This window comes from Bombus fervidus, chromosome 18 (assembly GCF_041682495.2).
Source record: "Bombus fervidus isolate BK054 chromosome 18, iyBomFerv1, whole genome shotgun sequence".
Taxonomy (NCBI): Eukaryota; Metazoa; Arthropoda; class Insecta; order Hymenoptera; family Apidae; genus Bombus; species Bombus fervidus.
Window position 1 is genome coordinate 5,775,817 of NC_091534.1, and position 23,597 is coordinate 5,799,413.

Sequence of the window (23,597 nt, forward strand, 5' to 3'; positions counted from 1 at the left end):
AGACTTGGTACAGTGTTCCCTCGATCAACGTGGGGGACACCTACTGACCGCGTAGTTGCGAAGCAACTCTCCTCCCACAAAAACTGGAGCACAACATACTCACATACGTACACACATTTATATTCTTCCCGTGCATGTGTATATGTTCATCATATTTGAAAAGGAAATTTTACTTTGCGAGGAGAAATATAAAAATAAACGAAGTATTATGCTATCTGTCCTCGTGTTTCATACGACAAGTTTTACAAGGTTGCAGTTAAAATATTTTTCAAACTAATTATTTTTCGATCCAAGTACCTTCACACCTTTTCGCAGAGAATTAAAAAATCCATCGAATGATGTATAAAAAAAATGTATTGTCCCATTTGGAACAATGGACGTGACTTTGTCTTTTCATCGAGCTGAAACCTCATTTTTTCTTTTTTTTATTCTTGATATTGCAAATTGTAGTCGGTTGGAAGCTGATTAATTGTTGCTCCAAACATTTTTTCGTACCATTATCGGAAGTAGCTGAGAAAAATCGTGGTCACTGATTTTTACATCACTCTGTATATAGATTGGTTACATTATTACTTATACTACATATATACGGTACTTACACTATTACTTATACTTATACATAAATTGATTTGAAACAAACGTAAAAAAAAATGAAATTTGTAAAAAAGAAAAATTCGAGTACAATCGAAACAACAACAACTACTATTACTACTACTACTACTACTACTACTACTACTAATAATAATAATAATACTATGGAAATAATAATAATAATATTACGAAAATAATAATAATAATCTTTGACATCATTTATATTTGTTTTAAAAAATTAAATGTTAATATAAATAATTGCTGTACGAAAATAGAATGTTAAATTGACTAGCGTAGTTAATTGAAACAGCAGGCCTGGCAACGTCGCCGCGGATGTCAGAATGGACTTGTCATCATGAAAAAGAGACAAGAAAGAAAAATGTGGAGTTAGAATTGCCAAAAAAAAAAAAAAAAAAAAAGATTAGAGAATTAATAATTATAAAAGAAAATTCATTAAACTTGAGAAAATTATTTAACAGTAATAGATAAATTGAAATTAGTATTATATTATTTAATGTCTTATCTCCAAATTTTGGATAACTAATATGGTCCAGACTTAATATGAATTTGAAACAATTATATATTATATCTTTTATAACGAACTATCTTTTTCGCAGAATTAGCTTTAACTAAAGAAATTGGTGTATTTTTCAATCAATCGCCGCCCGTTATTCGAACGTCTAAGCATACGCATTGTGAGACGTTGCCACATCGGCTGCATTGCTTAGCTTCTGAAAGATGTCCACGTATATCTGTGTTTCTCATTAGTATTCAAGTAAAAAGCATCAGTTCTACAGAAATAGAAAAATTCACTTCGTCACACTTGCATATAATTTTCTGCCAATTTTGCCACGGTTCTTGGATATAGCTTTCCCATTTTCGAAGGAAAAGTAAAACCAAAATCCTTTCTTTTTCATCACCGTGTGATGACTTCTATTAACAATTTCTCGATAACTATGTGATAAATCGATTTCAGATTTTACACGAGGGTCTCTTGCGCTCCAAATTAATTCTGCTCGAAATTTGATATTTGAGGTTTAATCTTGAATTTTGAGGTTTACCTAAGAATTACCTTCAAACGTGTCCGAATATTAAAATGAACAATTAGACGTATGTAGGTACCAGCTCACCGCAAGTACCGAGAGAGGCGCGAGTGCCCGGTATTACAGCAGATAGATGTAACTGGGATGCACGATACCCTATTGACTATTGTACAAAAGATTACAAAAGTGATTGTATAGCTATGTTTCGACAACTGCGCAACAGGACTTATCTCATTAAGTAGTTAACGTTTGAATTGTCAATAACTGGTTAGTCATTAAAATAAAAGGTATCAGCAGTTCTGAAGTGTTTTTTTACCAAGATTGTCCGAAGAGGTGTGAAGGTCTAACAGTGGGAATTTCTGTCGTATGTACAGAACAATTGATTTATTATTGTCATGTGCCGTTTTGAAATTTCCATGCATGTCAGTGAAAAGTTTGTTACGTAATTACCACTACTTTACCATTTACTATAGTCTTCGACACTAAACACAAAAGGGATCAGCTGGGAGCAAATGATCTTTACTTCATTCGGTATTACACATACACCTTTGGCTATTCGAGAATATAGTTCTTAATGCAGCACAATGTGGAAATTCTTTCCTAGGAAGAAGTAAAGATGAAACTTTCCTGAAAAAGGGTTTTTTCTAAAAATGTTGTAGGAAATATTACAAGGTTCGTATAGGTCTCATTCTGTTCATCTTGGAACATGCTATATTGCTGATTATGACAGAGATATAATACAATGCTTGATGCGGCAAACACAAAAGAAAAATAATGCTTCCAAAGTGGATCGAAAATATTGTTGAGATTTGACCATTTATTGAGCAGTCTGTGATTCTTTTAGAGACAAAAGTTCCGGTGTAATAGACATACGTATCAGTGACTTAAGTTAATTGCTTCTCATGCAGAAATTCTTGCATATTATTGTAACATGAAATAAAATAAAAATTCTACTTCTATTTAAGTTGTAGACGCGCTATTGTACCGATGAGAGCTAGTAGTACGTGCAATATTACCACCTGGGCCATTTAGATTTTGAGATTTTACCTACGCCAGGTGATAAAAATACGTTTTGGTGGAAGACGCGTTTAACGCGTTGAATGTTTTACAAGGTTTGGCTGTAGCACCACGATAAATTTTTTATTATACGATACATATAATGTTGAAATATTACCTACAAGAGATATGTTACGATGTATAATCATCATTAATGAATTTATCTCACTGGGGTCACCGGTGACCCCCATCGCGCTGTAGTGCAATTTCGCTCGATTCACTTATTTTTTGCGATTATCAATTATCTCATATTGTTTCTTCGCGTTGCTAAATAATTGTTCTATGTTGCTACGTCCTGCAACCTACCATAAATCATAATCCATCCCTCGATCATACTTATTCGGACCCGCAATAATCCTAAAGAACCCTCACAAGATTTAGCATTATTTCCTTTACTCTCAAGGCCCTTAATTGCCATCAAACATCTTTCGAGTGGAAACGTTGCTTAGGGTTATCGTTCATTGATGTAAAACACGGAAAAGGCGGGTTTTTCCATGTTCGACAGCCACTGGTGGGGGGCGCACATGATAGATCTATATTTCATGTATAAATAAAACTATTTTTATATGTTTTATACTGCAGTAATTTTGTCACACCATTGTAGTAACGACGGTAATAATACAAAATGTATAACTATTGACATTTGTTCAAATTATGTATTTCTACTAATCTTGGTACCTGGGTCACCGGTGACCCCCGTGGCATTTAACATGTTAAAGTCCTATATCAAATAAGTTCACTAAGCTTATGAAGATTAAATGCATCGAGTAACAGTTTCCGCTCTAGGATTCTGTAACAGCATAGTACAAAAGGTAGAATTAGGTACAGAGGTGAGCAATAAATCCGGTACGATCAGGGACCTGAAATGGTCATTTACCGCTAGGGGTGTTGAACATAAATGATTGTACATTTTGATGACACAGTACTTGACATTTCTCACCCCAAAATTTAACAGTATGTTGTAGAAATGCACCTGCACACGAGTCCTGTGGTACATTCAGTGTTGTAGCTAACACTCGTATAGTGTTCGATCTAACTCCGTTACAAAGCGATATCTCTGTTACTTTTAACGATATTAAATAGTAAATATTCGTTCTCGGTTCGGTCAAACTGTTACCCCATTTCGAGTTTGACTGTAGATAGTCCCATTATGAGTAACGATCCGACCTTGGTCTGATGCTAGCCTGGAAATCTCGGTTCGATCAAATTACTATCCTATGGTTTCGATTATGGGTATTCACACTATGAGTTCAACGCGTTCGATAATAGCGCATTTGCGAATGGCCCGGGGTATGTTGGTAACGATGACCTTAGGATAGGTTTAGGTATTAAAACAGTCGAAGAGGAAACAGAATGTTTTGCAAAGAAATATAAAATTCGACTCGAAAGCAATGCAGATAGCTTAGCCAGAAACCTGTACATATTGAATTTAGCTTGAAGATCGGGGAAGGCACATCCGGAGGATCTGATCACGACACAATAAATCAGTGTTGCTAGGAACAGATGCAAGCCCAGGTATTGTCCAATGGGACAGTATCTACGTACTAATCGATCAAAATTATACAATAATTTACTAAATATTTAAAGAAACTAATTGTAAGTTATAAGTCATAGCGTCAATGAAAAAGGAACACTATGATCGCTTCTTATTACTTACTTTTCATTTCATTTCATCTAAAGATCTATTGGGCTTTAGGAATGTACGAAAATTGAGAATTCATAAAAAATGATCAAAAATGATTTTTTATTAAGTAGAATCGCTGTTTAGTCCACTGTGCGCCGTAACAACACTCGAAAAATCACGGGTTGATTGACGGTAAATCGAGAAACGCGTTCATACTATCGGTTCAGTTCTGAACCAGTTCGATCTCTCTGAACACAATAATGTAGTTGTGTAGGTTAATAAAACTTAGCTGTGTTGAATCGTCCACTGAATACAACTTTATAGATTTTCTGACTAATTAGGATTCTATACCTGGCACTCCTTGCCAATCGATCTCTTAGTCGATCGTCAATTGAGCTAGTCGATCTTTGCACAAAGGGATTTATTAAAATACCTCGTTACGCGTTAATGTAGGTAGACCGTAAGTACGCTTTTATGCAGTGGTGTTGTAAAACCCTATGGTATAAACAGGTCCTGAAACTTCCGTGGTGGGGGTAGTTTCAGATTTGAGGACAGAAAGTTTCTTATATTGTCCACCATACACAGGGCGCTGATGTCGAGTAGTCAACAATCTCAACAGAATAACACGTGGTGGAAATAATACAATGAATATTTTATAGTTTTTATAATACTTTATAAATGGGTATACGTTATTTATCTATAAACAATTCTATTTATGACTTCGCTTTAGGAGATGAAAAATTATAACCTTCTGTCCTCTATTTTGACTACTCTGCAGCAACGCTGTTGGTGGCGGACTGCAGAAACACAGGTTACTTAATTGTGAGATTCACCACCAGGGAAGTTTTGGGACCTGTATATACCTCTATATATCGTGTTGTAAAACAATATACACGAAAGAGTTTTGGTCAAGTGTGGCTTTAACATTGCCAGTCAGTAGCTAAACGTGCGTTGCAGCTTCTAGTGAAACGACAGTTCTAGTGATTCAGGATGAAAGCGTCTATCTCGTTGCCCGACATTTTATTAATGTTACAAAATGTATGTACACTTCATAGTTTGAACATCGACGGCGTAGGCGTATTGTCAGATCTGAAGCAAAGTCAACACTATCAGACAATTTTCCATAAACACGTGACGCAGCCAATCAAAATCTATTTTTCTACGGATTTTCCATGAAAGACAAATTTTAATTGGCAGCAACACGTGTCTGTGGAAAGTTGTCTGATAGTGTGGACTTAATAAGGTTATGCCTACGCTTCTCTGAAACGACGCTTTCGTGGACAATGGGTCTTAGTCGACCCGTTTGTCATCGTTCTTAAGGAATTTCAAATTATTCGCTGTTTGTTGAATGTTGTCGAAAATATGTGATGTAATTATTTGTTATTTATTTTGTTTCTTTGCATGTGTGGTTGTCCGTGAAGGAAGGTGAGGCGATACCCTTCGTCGCCACAGCGTCCAAGCTGGCCGCCGTGGAGGATGCGGCTCCCAAGGGGCCCGAGGCTTCGATTCGATCGAAAGTCTCGCCTACAGCAAGGGCCGCCCTACAGGCTCTTCGGTCACCAAGGAATAGAATATCAGGCCCTCTTGCTCCTCCTCCACCGATAACCAAGGATGTCGAAACCATCACTGGTGAGTGACCAAAGTTGCAAAGACCAATCTCTACTATTCTCCTCGTAATTCCAACCAATTGCATTTTTCTCAAAATTTTCTTTACACGTCGTCTAGTAAGCTAATCCTTCCAACTTCTTCAAAAGACTCGAGTCATTTGGTCCAATTCTTAAAAAGCTTTTTTCTTCTAAAGGATGAACGGACACTTTTGTGACCGACTGTACATACTTATCTTCACTATCTCCATTTTTCTCTTTTTTTTTTTGTCTTTTTCTTTTCCCTCATTTTTCATAATTTTAATATTTCTTTATCGGAAGATCTTTTATCGATAAACATTGAATCCACTTGGTGGTGTTTTTATGTTCTTTTATCGACGCTCACATATTAACGACCTTAACAAACTATTGTTTCAACAATATCTTTTTTTTTTTACACAATCATTATCAATAACGCGCTATGACCAACGCAAATAGCTGTTGTAGCAAGTACATTGTTACGTCGCGTGAGTCGGTACCTGCGACGTCCCTCATGGTCAGGCCGCCGAGGCCTGCACATCGTCACACTGACCCGCAATAAACCCAAGGAATCACCATAGCCCACATCTGTTAACAATAAAGTTATATTCTTTGCATACATTCGGTCTATGAGTGGTCCCTTAAATGGGTCCTTAGGTTTATTGCACGCTCGTACTCATTACGGAGAAAGCGAAGGTTTGCCCAGCGAGGTAGTGGGTTTTTCCCAAGGACAGAAACAAACGTGATTCATATTTGCCGAGGACTGTCCCCTCGTATTTAATTCATTAACATTGGGAATACCCAATGGGCATCGCGGATCGTTACCCTCACTTTTCTACCGAAAAGTGTGAACTACGAATCTGCGTTCTTAGTTCATCAAGGATACACCCACGACGAGCTTTCTTCCTAAATAGTACGAGACGGGTCAATCACTGTTCTACTAACCCTCAGACAGTCAAGCACTGCTCTAAAATCCCATGGACAGTCAAGTCCACCATTCTACTAGTCCTCGGACAGTCAACTTCAAGTTCTAACATGTCAGTCAAGTTCTCGCCTCTATAACTACCACGTCTAGCAACCTTCGGGTTCATCAACACGCTTTCCAATCACGGTCTGTTCACATCAAGTAGTGTAATCCAGTATAAATAAATATATATATAATATAACTGTGAAGTCCAGTTATATTCCAACCCAATCACCCCTTATTCTCCCACAAGAAATAAGGGGATCGTCTAATTCGTGGTGTCGATTCGTGCAATCGTAGCGGGAATTTACGACTCCCGTTGACGCGCTCTAACGCGACCGTCTCCCCGCGACTGGACGAAAATACATACATAATGTTGCTTTTTGCTAGAATGAGTCATGCCTAATTTTTTCCAAGTTTCTTGTTAGTTAAAAAAATTGATAAAATTTGGAATAAAACTAAAACTAGGTAACCAACTTTTTTATTATTATTACACACAATCAATAAAATACGAGATTGAAACTTGTTACTAACACACACACATTTTCAATTCATTTAAACTGTTATGTACCCTGCAAGATGAACCGCCATTTTTTGGGCATTTTCGATAGTAAGCCGGGAACATGTTTGAAACAAAAGGTAGTTTTTAGTCTGCACATTTGGATATCAAGAATTTCTAAAAAAATGTTTTCAATGAAAAGTTAAGATCACCTGGACTTAATTTAATGGCATCATATGTTCTGAGTAGTAGTTGACATCAAGACGAATTGAATGACCTGCTATATTATGACCTTGAGATGATCTTAAATTCAGAATACCACCTGTATTACCACCTAATTTATGCAAATTTATATTTTTACGAGCACATACATATTGTTTTGCATAGCACGTGCATTCTATGCATCCTTACATCTCTAAGTCCGATTACATTGGTAAAATCTGAAACGAATCTGGAAATGTATATAGAAGTTACGAAACATTTACTGCAAACATACACTTATTAATAGTAGAAAGTTAGTATACAACAGTGGTATTAAACATACACATAGTTATTGCTAAAGATGATGGCATTAAATATGGTGACTTATTAATATAAGGAATGCTGTCGTTTATTAATATAGAAATACATATATGCTTGTAGTAGATATATTGTAACATCTATATAATATATATTTTCAGATTCATGTTTCAAATTTTAAATATTACAATTTGGGAATTATCGTGATATAGTCGTGTCCAATTATAGTGTTAATAAAATTTCAAGATGTTTTTTTATAACACATAAAATATATTCGTAAAAGTATACTTGTAACAAGCTTCTGCAAGTATTTAAATACTTTTGTGAGCTACTGTACTTACATATATACTCATAAATACTTGGATGCTATAGCATATTAATATATTAATATAATCATAATATAAATTAACGAAAAAATTATGATATGCCAGCATACTTGTCATTTTTTTCTAAAGTCAACAAATATTTTAATTTAATTATTTTTTTCTAAATTTATATTAAAATTTACACAGTTCATCGACAGATCTACTGGTTTTAAATATTAATCTTAATTGCTTGAATTAATCAGGATATAAGTTTAAAAAATATTCTTTTACCTGATATGTGTTCAGGAAATTATGTAGATAGTTTAGAATAATAAATAAGTAGCTCTGTTATTAATTTAATAATGATACAGAAAACGACATACCTGGCTGATTTCAATGACCTTGAAATATGTTGTCAAGGTGGACATTCTCAACAACTACATGCACATATGTATAAATAATATTAAATTGCAATAATCCAATTTATTATTTATTTCACAAGTGACTTAGTCTTTTGTTTATATCTTTTAATTACATTATTCAATTGCATATTGTAATTGCATTTTAATTGCAATTACAAATTGTGGTTATCTTGCATAATTGTATTATTGTATAATTTATGGAGTAATTCAATCGTTATTCTGTACAACTTTGGCTTGAAAATACGTAAACAATTTCTTCGATATTCAATTGTTCAATTAGTAATAACGTTTAATTGTACAATAAATTTTTAACAAAAAAGAGGTCCTCGTTGTTTTTTAAATTCGATACGGTCATCGTTGTACATATTTTTAATAATATCTGCTACGGCTAGTACTAACAATTGTGCAATTTCACGAAGCTTTTATCCTTTTCTCCATAATAAATTGCAAGCTGTCTTCTATCAAAACTTCTGCGTCATGCAGTGGCAATGCAATTTGGCATTCTTTCGTTTTCGTGACAAGTTAAATTTGATCTAAATCTTGGTATACAATAAGGACATTGATGTTAATTTTTGTTACCCTTAATTATGCAAAATAATTACACAAAATAAATCTATTTCGCAGATCGAAGCACTTTTTAAGAATTGCCAAATCATAGAACGTGAACAAGTGTCCTGATATTAGTGTGACGTGAAGTAAAGAGAATTTCTGTTAAAGATGTATTTTGCAAATTATTTTATTATTTATATAAAAAAAAAAACTATTTACTTGTACAAAAAAATCACCTATAACGCTTTTATTAATAATCTATTCGTATTTTTATTAAACAATTCAAATTTGTTCGTATTAATTTGTGGATATTAATATTACTATTCTAATTTATTAACGTTAAATAATTCCATTTAAAAATAATATCTGATACTATGATATTATGCTTTCTCTAATCTATCAGTATTCAACAATTGTACAATTAAACATTATTGTATGAACAACTTCTTGTTCGCGTATTTTCAACAGAGATACAAAACAACAGCCATTTTAAATATTTTTTGGGAAAATGTGATCGAGCAAAAATCAATTTTTATTTGAACGGAAGCCGGTTATCGACAAATCTCAAAGAAATTTCTCAAACAATTAAATGAACAAAAAATATTAATTTTTAATTTTTCTGATTAAAAATAGTTATTATGAATGATAGAATTTCTTTTGGCTACCAGTAAATATTATTGATGACGAAAATTTGATTTTGATTGTTAGTGACCAATATAAATGACCTGAATTTTTGTTTAATTACCACTAATCAATGTCTACGATAAAAATTTTGTCTCGTTACATTCGACTATTATCAGTTGTTATTAACATTACTTACTAATTAGTATATTAATACAAGTGTTAATAAAAATATTGTACTACAATATTTTTTATCGTATTCCTTGTTTCGTATATTTTCATACCGTTTTTTTTTCTTGCTTAATAGAATATGTTTAAGTTTTACATTAAGAAAACGAATAGAGTTTTGTTTAGTAAAATATATGTCTTTTTTATGTTGTCAATGAATATGTACTAATTGTCGATAATGTTAATAACAATCGACGATAGTCGAATGTAAATAGACAAAATTTTTATCATGGGCATTGCTTGATGGTAACGAAAAAGTATTTTTCGTTATCGATAATGGTTATCGGTAGCCAAAATACAATTCAGGTTATCGACAATGGTTATCGGTAACTTACATTAAATTCCCGCGATCGGTAATTATTGCCGGTTATCCAACAAACCTTCATCATTTGTAATAGTTATTCGTATTAAATATTTCTTTAATTAAAAATATTACCTTTTATACCATAACTCTTAAGATTTATCTTATGACTATTATATTGTCTGATTTCTAACCTACAATAAATAATTCACATTTGTGGAGGAATAAGTGATTGCGTATTTAAATCGTTCTCTGTTATACAGAGCAATAAAATAGAGAGATAGTGCTGTATCCGAATATTAATGTAACTGTACACGCTTCGAATTCTACTCTGGCAACGTGTTTTTATGATACAAATGTATTCATAGTGCGTATCAATTCGGATACCGAATAATACGCTACATATAACACACACCACCTACAATAATACACTGTGTTCTGTTTAATCTCAATGTAAAGATACTCAAATATCTGAAAAAATATTAATGATACAAAAAATGTTTCGGACAAAACTTATATAACATCAAGGGTCACATATCTTGCAACGACCTTGAAACGTTATGTAAACGCGACATTAAAATTCGTAAACGGATACCCCATTCCTTACTACATATTCTCGTAGCCGACGCTCAGATGTTTTTGAAACATTGCAAGATAAACAATTAAACTCTCGAAACAAATAATCTTTTAAATTCAACATACAAGAAATTCGATACGAACAATTACCTAAAAGTAACCGAGTCTGAGAACTGATCGACTACTTTGGATACATTAGAAAATCGTAATCTTGTGTTTCGGCAATACCTTGCCAGTAGCAGTGTTACGAGAAACGTCTTCACGCGCCGCGTGGTGTGCATCGGTAACGTTAATGCCGGCGGCACATCGAATTTTAAAATTCATATCTCGATAACGGGTGATGCAAAAGACACGAGTGTCTAGTGTTTTGAAAACGTCTGTAAATCAGCTATAAAAATATGTAACAAAAATGATTTTTGAATGAAAAATTTTACTGTTAATATTACATTTTAATTTCAATATTATAATCAAATGTCAATATTTTATTTTAATATTATACTTCGATGTCACCGGTTAAATGGATAAAAGCACAGTGTGTCTGCCTCGACACGATACATCTTTTATCTGGAACATCTTTTCGTATTTTTTCGAATATTTGAACGGTCCCGGTTACACAGAACGTACTGTATACAAGGTGTTTCTGGCATATAGAAACAGTATAACTATAACTTCGTACCAAAAAGAAGTTTGAGAAAAAACTTGCAAAGTGCCATGACGCTCATTTTTTTAACCGAAACACGCTAATTTTTTATGAAGCATTCTTTAATTCTCAAGAAATATGAAACTACTTGTGTCGAAGGATGCTTAGTTCGAAAGATATTTCAATTCTAATTTCGTCAGATTTAGTCTTCGCAAGATAAAGAAAGCGGAAACACAAGCATTCTACTCTGCGTTTTTCCTTGTTCCTCACATGCAAAGTTTCATTGCAAGATTACGATTCAAATATCTCTTAAATCAACCATTTTACAATCCAGGTACCTGAATACATTTTTGTAGGAAATGACAAACGTATCAAACGATGTACAGTAAAATATATAGTTTCATCCAAGAAAAAAAAAAGAAACAAGACAGATGACCTTGAAATCTTTCAAACGTCTCTGCTTTCGGAAAAAAAAACACGCACCACATGACGCATCACTCGAAATCATTCAATCTTTGCTAACGAAATTTTTCTTCCTCGATAAAAGTTAATTTTCAATGAAGAAAAAATTAATCTTCTACCGTCTGAACGCTATGGCTTGTCCCATAGTTACCGGAAATGCTACTACGTAATACACCATAGAATACGTATCGATTCGAATGCCGAATACGAATGAAAACTTGCACGATAATTCACGTAAAGCACGCGTGACGTCCTACAGTATACAAACTGATTTTTCATGGAAATTAGTCGTTAGCACCTAATATCCTGGGTAATGGAAATCCGGTTAGCGATGTGTGTGTTAACCACTTACCTGCGTTCTCAATTACGAACAGTACAGATGCAACTTTACGAATGACGCAATGTTCACAAGTCACAGAATAAGTTAGAATTCACGGAAGCGAATGTCACAGGTTCGACAATTATTTTGCCGACAGATTCTTCGCGATCGTTTCCCGCGTAAACACTTTCAGCACTCTAATACAATCACTGAATTCATCCGAGCAGATGAAGTTTCCACGTTCGATGAGAAGTTCTCGGGTGCGATTCATGCATGAAAGAAGTGCTCTAATCTTCTTGAACTCAAAGAAGCAACTATCCCCTCTGTTCTCGAGAACGAGTATTTTATGGTGGTCTGCGAACCTCCATGGCAAACGACATTCACCGCCGGCAAATGATGATTACTTCTCTCGGTCATTATCATCATCATTATCGTTACGATCATCATCATCATTACCATCACCATCACAATCATCATTATACCCATCATCATCATCATCATCATTATCATCATCATCATCATTGTTGCCGTTGTCATCGTCTACCACTTCTTCGTTATAGTCATCGTTCCATAAAGGCATTTTGACATCGAACTAGCATAAACGAATAATTTTCCTCGTTTAAGGAGAATAAACGAGATTTGCGAAGCTTCCTGTTTCCTGTAGAATATTCCTATAGAAAATCGGTGGCGCCATTGCAACCAAGTGAAAACTTCGTCATCTAAATCAATAAAATAGGAAAATAATTCGAGTGAAATAACCGTAGCCAATTCGAAATCAATCGATATGAAATTAATTTAGTGCTGTAAATTTACGGTTACCTGTTATCGGTAACGATAAACGTTTGCAAGTTTTGAATACCATTGATCAATGGATAAAAATGTTTTTGTGATATTTTTAGAATATTACTTATATATTTATCATGCGGCGGGCAAAGGAAAGTTTAGAAAATGAGAAGCAGAAACCGACATGGTAATTTTGCGAGATGAATTTATAAGTAACTAGCAGGCTGTGCATGTTTATGCAATTTCACGTTTTTATCGGGATAATTAAAGAAATGGAAACTAAATGGAAATTTGTTTCGTGTACCTAATATCACAGTAGGTGCCTCGTTTTAAATATTGCATATGTTCTTACGTATTACACGCACTCTCGAGATTTTTGGGGTTAGGTTAAATTTCCTAGAAAGACGCGTAAACATCCGTAATCGACTAATAAGAACAGCAGATAAGTACAGTGTACATATACTGCAGAATAGATGATCGTTATCGATATGGCAGGAAATATTCGGTAACAAAAGTTACTAAAATCTGTAGTGTATCAATTTTAAGCTTTCTTTTATTTGCTATTGTACGTACATTTGACTATATATACGTTATATATATATATATGTACGTCAAACGAACTGTGAGGAACGATCCCTTGTGAAAAAATAGGAAAGAAATATAGAATATCATTTTTTCGTCTTTCTTTTAGACTTTTTCTCTTTCTTTCTTCTTTTTTAACGATCATTTATTTGGTATCAGTTTGTAATTATACTAATATGTAGTATCCACGTTGCTGTTTAGCTTTGTCTTTTGTGTCAGCCTTATGGGGAAATATGTAATAATATACAGAGTGTCTTCTAAAGCATGGTACGAGCGGTCGGGTGGCGATTCTACGTGGAAAAATAATAAAAAATAAGTCGAGAAAGGAGAATAACATTTTTTTGTTCGAAGCTTCGTTTTCGAGAGAAATGAGTTTGAAAACCTATCAGGTTACCTGTGTATTTTAAATGGAAGTTTCGAATTACGTGATCTCTGTATTACCAAATATCTTTCTCTATTACTATAAATAGTATAGTAAACGTCCTAGTTTGCTTCCTGCTATTGCCGTTATCTTATCTCCGCGATATCGATTGTTACTTTTGCCATATTCTTTGTTTAATTTGAATGGTTTCATAAATAAAGATAAGATTCGCAATTTTTGAGGATCAATTTATCAACGTGGAAGCAAATGCACGGAGTCCGTGCGGAAATAAGTGAAAAATGTGGAATGAAGTTGTTTCGTTTAAGGCTTCATTCCGAAGAACATAGAGTATGAACACGTTTAATTAAGAACTGGGCTAGCGCTCGTCTACCATCAAGCTTTTGGTTTATTTTCCTCGGAAACGAAGCGTCTGGTGCAAAAACTTCATTCTACATTTTCGACTTATTTTCGCTCGTACAACAACTTCCTACCGATTATTTACTCCTGTCCAATCCGCAATTAGCCACGTTCAATTATACTTGATTATACATAAATTTGCAAACTGGATTTCCTCGAAAATGGGACTTCGTAGAAGACACGTCGTTCCATATCTTCGACTTATTTTTTCACATGGATTTACCTTCTGTCGGTTTGTGCGCCATGACACCCTGTATAACACATACAGCACACATACTATATATACATATGTATATATAGTATACTGTGCTGTGAATAATTATGGAATCAAATGTTTCCTGCGTTATTTTTTCAACATTAAAAAAAAAAAAAAACATCGTGTGTGGATATAAGCATCGTAGTTAAGAGAAATTGTTTTCTTAAATAGTAAATTGTAAATAGTAAATTAAAAGATATCGGGAGATGTTAGATGGCGAATTATTGCCTTTCATAACCGAAATAGAGAAGGAAAAAATAATTTCTGAAATAAACGACGCTGGTGTTCGTATAGCCGCGAGTATAAAAAAGTGGCTTCGAGATTTCGGAATAGAATTATTCCCATGGCCAACATCGATTGCTCGTCTGAACGTTATCGACAAGCTGCGTGGAATTCTAGCGAGAGAAATTTACGATCAGGAGAAGTAGTATAAAAAATATTGTTGAACTTAAAAAACGAATAAAATCCGCGTGGATGGGAAATTTATTCAAAACAAAACATTAGATAAGATAGTGTATAGCGTATCTAACAGATTAATAAAAGCAATCAGAAATGAAAGAATAAAATAAAAAAAATAAAATAAAAAATAAAAAAAAATATCTAACGAAGACGTAAGAAAATTTACATTGAGTTTATATTTCTTTCACGATGAAAAACACAATTTCCAGAGAAAATTTCATTTTTACAGGACTTGAAAAGAAAAAAATTTTTTCTTTCTTGTATCCTTCGTTTTTTTTTTTTTTTTTTATTATGATATAAAATTATATAAATTTGTTTTGTCAAAATAGTTTCGTCAACGTTTGTTTTAATATTACGAACGATAGGATTGAGTTTATAATTATTTAGGGCACTGTATGCCTGCATTAAACTGTTTCTCCAATTGTTTCCGCTTTTGTGTAGTTTCTACAATCGCTGCTTAACTTACTATTATTGTTACTCAGTCAATATGCAATATGTCCTTTATCTGTAATGTGTGTATGTAGTTCATGCGTGTGGTATTGTCTTGTATATTTACGTGGAAAGGGAAAATTGTGCTGAGAAATCCTTCTTCATCTTCAATTTTGCACCTTTTTTCTTCTTTTCTACCTGTTTGTGTATGCTGTTTAAATATGTTGTGAGGTGCCTGAATCCTGTCAGCTAAATAATTAATAAAGCTAAACATTTACTTCTTCTTAGTTATTTTACTTTGTTACTTGTACAATGCATATTATACAATTTATTGTAAATTGCTAATTATTGTATAATGCTGAACATTTTGTTCTTAGTTATTTTACTTTGCTACTTGTATAATATATACTGTACAAAGCAATAATGTATAATATAATATGTATTATATATATATATCACTTTGTATAATATATATTTTACAAATACATTGTACTGTACAATATATGTTATACAATTTATTGTAAATTGGTAATTATTATATCATGCTAGACATTTAGTTCTTAGTTATTTTACTTTGTTATTTGTACAATATATGCTATACAAAGTAATAATATTACATATAATATGTATTATATATATATATATATATATATATATATATAGGAGAGCAATGTCCTTTTACATATATACACAATGTTCACTTGTACAGTACACAATTATGTACCCATAAGACAATGGACATTTCTCTTCAGTTTAACAAATATGTATGTATATATATTTCTATATATATATTTTTCTATATATTCTACAATTTATTATTAATTATATGTTATATATATATTATATATACATATTATGTATATGTATATATGTATATGTATATGTGAAACTGGGGAGAAATATCCATTATCTTATGGGTACAGTTTCATTAAATTATTTCCTAATCTAAATACCATATTTAAACGATAGCTTGTAGCAATGTTCAGAACAACTAAAACAATCTACAGCAATTTTTAAATATTCCATTATCAAAAAATGGGCAGGTTAAGAATTCACTTTTTTGGCGTTGTTCCTGTAATCTTTAGAAACAGATGATTATTTCTTTGGAGCAAATGTGTGGAGTAACTTGGAACAATAATAAAAAGTTTAAAATTTAGAAAATCGAAGGTCAACTTGATATAGGCCACTTAAACTAAAATATTAATCTACAAGTGCTACAGAAAATTTCAAACAATATCAATTATTCTATTAACTATTAAATAAGTTGTCAAAAAATATCTTATTGGGTTGAACAGGAAGTTCATTCTGTTTTTCGTAGCCACATGAACCTAACCTTAAACAATGGCTGTTAACCTCGCTTTAATTTAGTTGTAATCAGGTATCATACATGATCAGTTAACAGTCAGCTGTAGAGTGGAAAACAAACATTTTCGGAAGTACTTGTTTCTTGTTGACCTGGCACAAGTTCAAACATGATTCACAAAGGCAACGCAAGAGTCTAAACTATCAAGCTCGATTTAATTGCTCTGATTTGGTCTATCGATGATTAGTTAACAGTTAACTGTAAAGTGTAAAGCAAACATTTTCTCAAATATTTGTTTCTCGTTGGCGTGGCACCAGCTCAAACATGGTTCACCACATAAGTTCACAACATAAGACTACACGTGTTAAACGTCACGCGACAAATATCCGTGCAACTTAAATAGGATGTTCTACCCCATCTACCATATTCTCGCGATCTTCCACGCCACGCTATTACTCATTGTGCTCGTTACAAAACTAGCTCGACGATTAGAACTCGTCTGTTTTGGAGAACCGAGCGATTATACGCCAATAGAATAACGACATCATCACAAGGATAACGAAAAGTCATCGAAAGGTTAAACGCGTACGTCGATGGTAAACAATAGACGTAGAGGAAACAAGATATGCTTCGGTTTGTCCGTAAAAACGAAACGATCCTACCGTTCAGCCCAATGAAACAAAGAGAAGGAAGAAGCTACAGCCAATGAAACAACGAGAAGGAAGAAGCTACAGCCAATGAAAATAAAGCTACTTTATTTATTTATTTCAATTAAAATCTCCACACATTTGCTTTATTGCGAGTTGTAATAAAAATACAGCTATGAATAAATAAATAGCTTCAAAATAATATTGTCAATGGTATCGATCGTCTGAAATCTTCTTTATCAGACAAAGCTTTAGATTTAACGCGACTGTGATAGCACTGACATATTTGCTCCACACTTATGCGCCATATTTGATAAGTGTAGTTTCTGGTTTTCGATGTAGCTGGAACATTTAAATTCGCCCACTGACGTAAGTTACTATGACCATTCACCTAAGCAGTGTTCCAAGCATTTGAAGCAGGTATACGGTGTTTCGAATCAGCTGACGAGATAATTTTACGATTCTGACGGTGATGCCGAAATAACTAACGTACTTCGTTGCGTGGCTCTAAAAATAACCGACCTATAAAGGGTCGGTCATTTTACGCTCTCCTACTTTAGCGTCCATTTGTCTAATGCTGAATATAATACCGATAAGTAGATTAGGGATCTTTATGCAAGTTGACGTTTTCACGAGCACGATTAAAATGGTAGAACCTAGGCAGATATTTTATTTTCCTGTTAAGTATAAGAAGTACTATGTTGTAATGTTATTTGAATGTTTTGTCTGTTTTTGCAATGTTACATCTTATGTATTTTGGTATTTTAAAAATTCTTGTAAGGTTCCGCGGTCTACCGATAATAAGCTGGTGAATTAATTAACGTGGACCGATTCGAAGATTTTCACAATTTTCTATGTTGATCGATCTATCGCGAAGATGTGTTGGAAAACGAGGAAAATAAGTTACGAAAGATTCGCAGAATCGAATTTTCCTAGAACAGCGTCCTGTTGTTTAGCTCGTAAACTTCATTAGAATTAAATGAAAATTAATTGAACATTACAAAAACTCGTAATATTGAAACGAAATGAAAAATATACGAGTCGCTGTAGGAATAGTTATTTGCAAAAATTATATTTATCCCGTGGGAACGTCATCGGTTCTAGAATCTAAAAATTCGTCGACCCGATTCGCGAGATTTTTTTTTTTTGCCCGGTAAATTTCGGTAAATTCGATCGTTAGCGAAATGGAATTACTGCGAGGTGCGAAATAATAAAAAAATAACGATGGCGAATAAAATTTATAAAAATCGATGTTTTTCGATCAACCTATTCAGGGTTCGTAAAGAAACAAGATTGGCCACGAGCCAATAGATTTGTGCTATTTTGTTCGGTCTGTTCGAGCACTAAGTTCTCACTCGACTCGCGAATCCGTCTGATCGTTTCCTTCACTCTGCAGAATTTCAATTTCACCAATTCTATTTTTTAATAAGAACTCGTTGCAAATTGAAGTATTGGTGATATCATAAATTTTGTGAGAAATTTTAACGTTACATTTTTCGACTAGAAGAAGTGTCCTGTGAAATTATAAATAACAATTACCGTATAAATAAATTAGAGATATGGCATAAAAGATGTGTGCTCATCGCCTCTTTCAATGCAGCATAATGTCATTGGAACGTTCGTAACATTATATCGACTGCGAAAAGTCAATTACATTGACATTACGAACATCTGTTGGTCATTTTTCTCAGTTTCTCCTTCATTTTCTTCCTTTTCGCACTTTTTGATACCGATAAATAAGATTGTAACTCGCTCGGTATCGTAAAGCTTTTTATTTGGTGTTTACGTAGTCATGCACTTTATGTGCCAAATATAAAGCATATCTAACAGGTTGTAATATATACATAAAAAGAAATTAAAGCTACGTATCCACTGACAATAAATACATGTGGATAAGTGAACAATAATATTGCACGAGTGAAAAAATATTCTAAATATAATTAAGCATTGAAGTGATTGTGTTCAGAAAGATAGAGAGGTTCGTGTCTAAAATGAGTTAGAATTAATGATTATGTACTTAAGAAGTGCCGAGTCTAGTCGGCCCAGTGGCCCTGCGAGACTTAAAAAAATCCTGGAAAAGAAGGAAAGCATTCTTAACAAATGGAGAAACGGTACGATTCTTTACCAGGCATTCTTTCCACTTTTTAATTTACGTTCAAACTGTTTTGTTTTATTCAGTTCTGAGCTGCGTATTTTGTGTCGTTAAATCTCGAATGTCTTCGTTCGGTTCACGATCATCCATCTATGTACATAATGTGGATAGAGCTTTATTATTATTATCGACAGAGACCGATTTTGTATTTTGCTTTGTATCGTGCTCACGCTGCTAGGTGGCAGCACTGACAACATTACATAAACCTGTACTGTTTTCAAAAGTCAGAGTATTTTACGACTTAAACGCTTATTTTCGTTTGTCGGGAAATGAAGAGCTTCCCTTCGATTATATAATTTTGTATCTTTAAATAATTTTCCTTGAGAAATAACACACTTAAAATACTTTTCAACAAATAGGAAACGAATACGAGAATTCTAGCTATATATGACTCTTACGTGGCATGACGTTAATTTGATATTTAAAGTACGATCGATAAAAGAATACGTATTTACATATGTGGGAGCAATTGGCTGTTATTAATAAATCACGTATATATAATTTTTCTGAAATTATTGAACATATATGTTCAATAAGTTCTTTCTTTTTTTATTCATTCCACAGTATTTACGATTAATTCCTCGAGGGAAATGTTTAATAAATGTAACCTATATATTAAAATCAGTCTTTCATATACAATCAAATTTGTACACATTGCCTAGAAATGGGAAGCGATACCAGATTTAATATATCGTAGTATATGTATTAGCAAATGTGAAAAAAATGCAATTTGACATTTATTACAATTAATTAACGTAAGTCATGTTTCTTGTATTAGCGTCTGTATTAGCAATTGGTAAAGCATCTTATAGAAAGTTATCTACTTATACCAGCGTTGCAGTCTTTTTGGAATATGTACTTAAATATCTCATAAATATGTATACCAAAGTGTCTCTAGAAATATGTAAAAACGTTTGCGAATAGAAATAATTCTAACTTTACAATTCCTCGCATTTAGCTTCGCTAGAGGAAATGAAAAGTAATTAATAACTTCTTCTACGTAGAAATATGTGGTAATAGGTTATGTTCGTAAAGAATATATACAAGGTGTCTCATTTCTATCCCGCCAAATTGTACGATCAAAAATAAGAAAAAATGTTATACAAACGTAAGATCGTAAACGTTTTATCACAAAGTGACAACAACAATACGAAAGTTATAAGTGACTGGATTCTCGTTCGATCGATTGAAGTTGCCGTTCTAATAAATACAAAATTCACATCCATTTCCATGCAGAATCAGACAGGAGGAAACCAGTCACTTATAATTTCGCTATTGTTATAACTTCGTAAGGAAATATTTATGATCCTATGCTTATATAACACACCTTTTTTTATTTTTAATTATACAACATTCTTTTTTAATATCTATTTTACGTTTACAACTGACTCTGTTGAGCCAACCAGCAGATAACCGTACAATATATTATTACAACATAATAAGCAAACAAAAATAATATTATGCATGCAAAAACCTATTTGATCATACTATTAATTTTGATAAGAAAATTATTATGTTACTAATTTATTAATCGATACATTCGATCGACTGTTAAAAAAAAAATAGAAATTTTCGAAGAGTGGATCCGAATTTTGCGTCGAATCGTACTTTACGATGGGACATCAATCGCAACAAGTTTTCAAGCTGTGCTGACAATTCGTTTCCGAGAGATACGGCAGGTGAAAAATATGAAAATTCATTAACGCGACAGCTCGTACATTACGATGTACGTTTATGTCAGTCTGGTAATTAACAAGATTGTTGTCAGAGGTTTTGCCGATTGCTTATATCGAATTTGAACTTAGGTTTAGAAAATTCATATGGCTGGTTCAATATAGCGGGTGATATATTTAAAAAAAAACACCTGCTATAGGGTTATTTATTTTTCTTGCTTTTGTTCCTTGGAAATGACGACGGATACGTTATGTATATGAGGATTGGGTATGTACATGAATCACATAATATTGCCATATCCAAGGAATCGTATAATTGATATAATGTGACTGTGCCAACAGTCGGAAAGTTACCACTTCAGCGTTTGTAGTAATATTCTGCGATTAATTTTCGTCTGGTTTTAACTTTACCGACAAGTATAATTTTCAAATAAGCTGTTTCACATAAGCTTTTCGTTATGATAAAATAAATCATTATTAAAATAGTAAGTAATTATTATAATTAGAGTAATTACTATTAAAATTATTATTGTTACTAAATATTGCTTTAAGTTTGAAAACTCCTTTATAACTTTTTAGCATCAGAGTTCTTTGAATGAAAATTTTATGAATATTAGGACATTCTTTGGGGATATTATTTGCATCGCTATGTTGAATGGGTCATTGTGAATTTTGAAAATCTAAATTCGAGTTCGTTGTTAGCAATCGGCTGAAGGTCTGGCAACAATTTCTTAACTATAGAAGTCTGTAGATCGAAGCGTATGATGAGCTAACGTGGTTAATGAATTTTCATATTTTTAACTTCCTGTGTCTGAGAAATTAATAGTCAATTCAACTTGACAATTTCATTTCATCATTAGGCACAATGTTCCATCCTAAAATCATGAGACCAAAACAATTTTTTGATCACCCTTTATCGGAATTGTAGAAATTTTCACTTATTTGAAATTTGAAAATGTTCAAGCTTATTTGAAATTTGAAAATGTTCAAGCTTATTTGAAATTTGAAAATGTTCCAGCTTATTTGAAACTTGAATGTATTCAAGTTGACTCAAACTTATTTGAAATTTAAAAATGTTCAAACTTATTTGAAATTCGAAAATGTTTCAGCTTATTTAAAACTTGAATGTGTTCAAGCTTACTTGAAACATGAAAATGCTCAAACTTACTTGAAATTTGAAAATATTCAAGCTTATTTGAAATTTGAAAATGTTCCAGCTTATTTGAGACTTGAATGTATTCAAGTTGACTCAAGCTTATTTGAAATCTGAAAATGTTCAAACTTGCTTGATATTTCAAAATATTCAAGTTTATTTGAAACTTGAATGTGTTCAAGTTGACTCAAACTTATTTGAAATTTAAAAATGTTCAAACTTATTTGAAATTCGAAAATGTTTCAGCTTATTTAAAACTTGAATGTGTTCAAGCTTACTTGAAACTTGAAAATGCTCAAACTTACTTGAAATTTGAAAATACTCAAACTTACTTGAAATTTGAAAATGTTCAAGCTTATTTGAAATTTGAAAATGTTCCAGCTTATTTGAGACTTGAATGTATTCAAGTTGACTCAAGCTTATTTGAAATTTAAAAATGTTCAAACTTACTTGAAATTTGAAAATGCCCAAGCTTATTTGAAATTTGAAAATGTTCAAACTTACTTGAAATTCGACAATGTTCCAGCTTATTTGAAACTTGAATGTGTTCAAGCTTACTTGAAATTTGAAAATGCTCAAACTTACTTGAAATTTGACAATGTTGCAGCTTATTTGAAACTTGAATGTGTTCAAGCCTACTTGAAACTTGAAAGTGCTCAAACTTACTTGAAATTTGAAAATGTTCAGCCTTATTCGAAATTTAAAAATTTGCTTTGGTATTGTTTGATATTGTACAAAGAAATATAACATGAACATAAATTATAGAGGAAAAATGTTTCTTTTCTACCAAGAAGACTTTGTACTTAATTTTCTCTTAAATTCACTTCATTTCTTCCAAATTATCAACAAATACATATTTAGAGTAGTTCAATTATTCAAACGTTTCATCTAATTATAATACCAATTTAACAGCAAAAAATTTCATCTAGACAGAATTAAAAAATTTCTTTCTATTCTAATTGTTAAACCGTATTCAAAAGCAATATTGCTTTATATACGAATAAAAAATCACTGAAGAAATCGTGCACTCTATTAAATGCG

At 32.7% G+C, this 23,597-nt stretch overlaps 1 protein-coding gene across 2 annotated transcripts in view; it reads left to right on the plus strand.

Annotated features, from left to right (window-relative positions):
* Positions 1-23,597, plus strand: part of Milt (trafficking kinesin-binding protein milt) — a 104,727-nt gene that overhangs the window by 9,897 nt on the left and 71,233 nt on the right. Inside the window, exon 2 of one of the 2 annotated variants that reach the window (XM_072020918.1) lies at positions 5,736-5,943. In XM_072020918.1, coding sequence (XP_071877019.1) covers positions 5,736-5,943 — 208 coding nt within the window. Of the gene's footprint in view, positions 1-5,735; positions 5,944-18,957; positions 19,690-23,597 lie in introns of those variants that run through there. The other variant, XM_072020919.1, reaches the window with a different exon arrangement.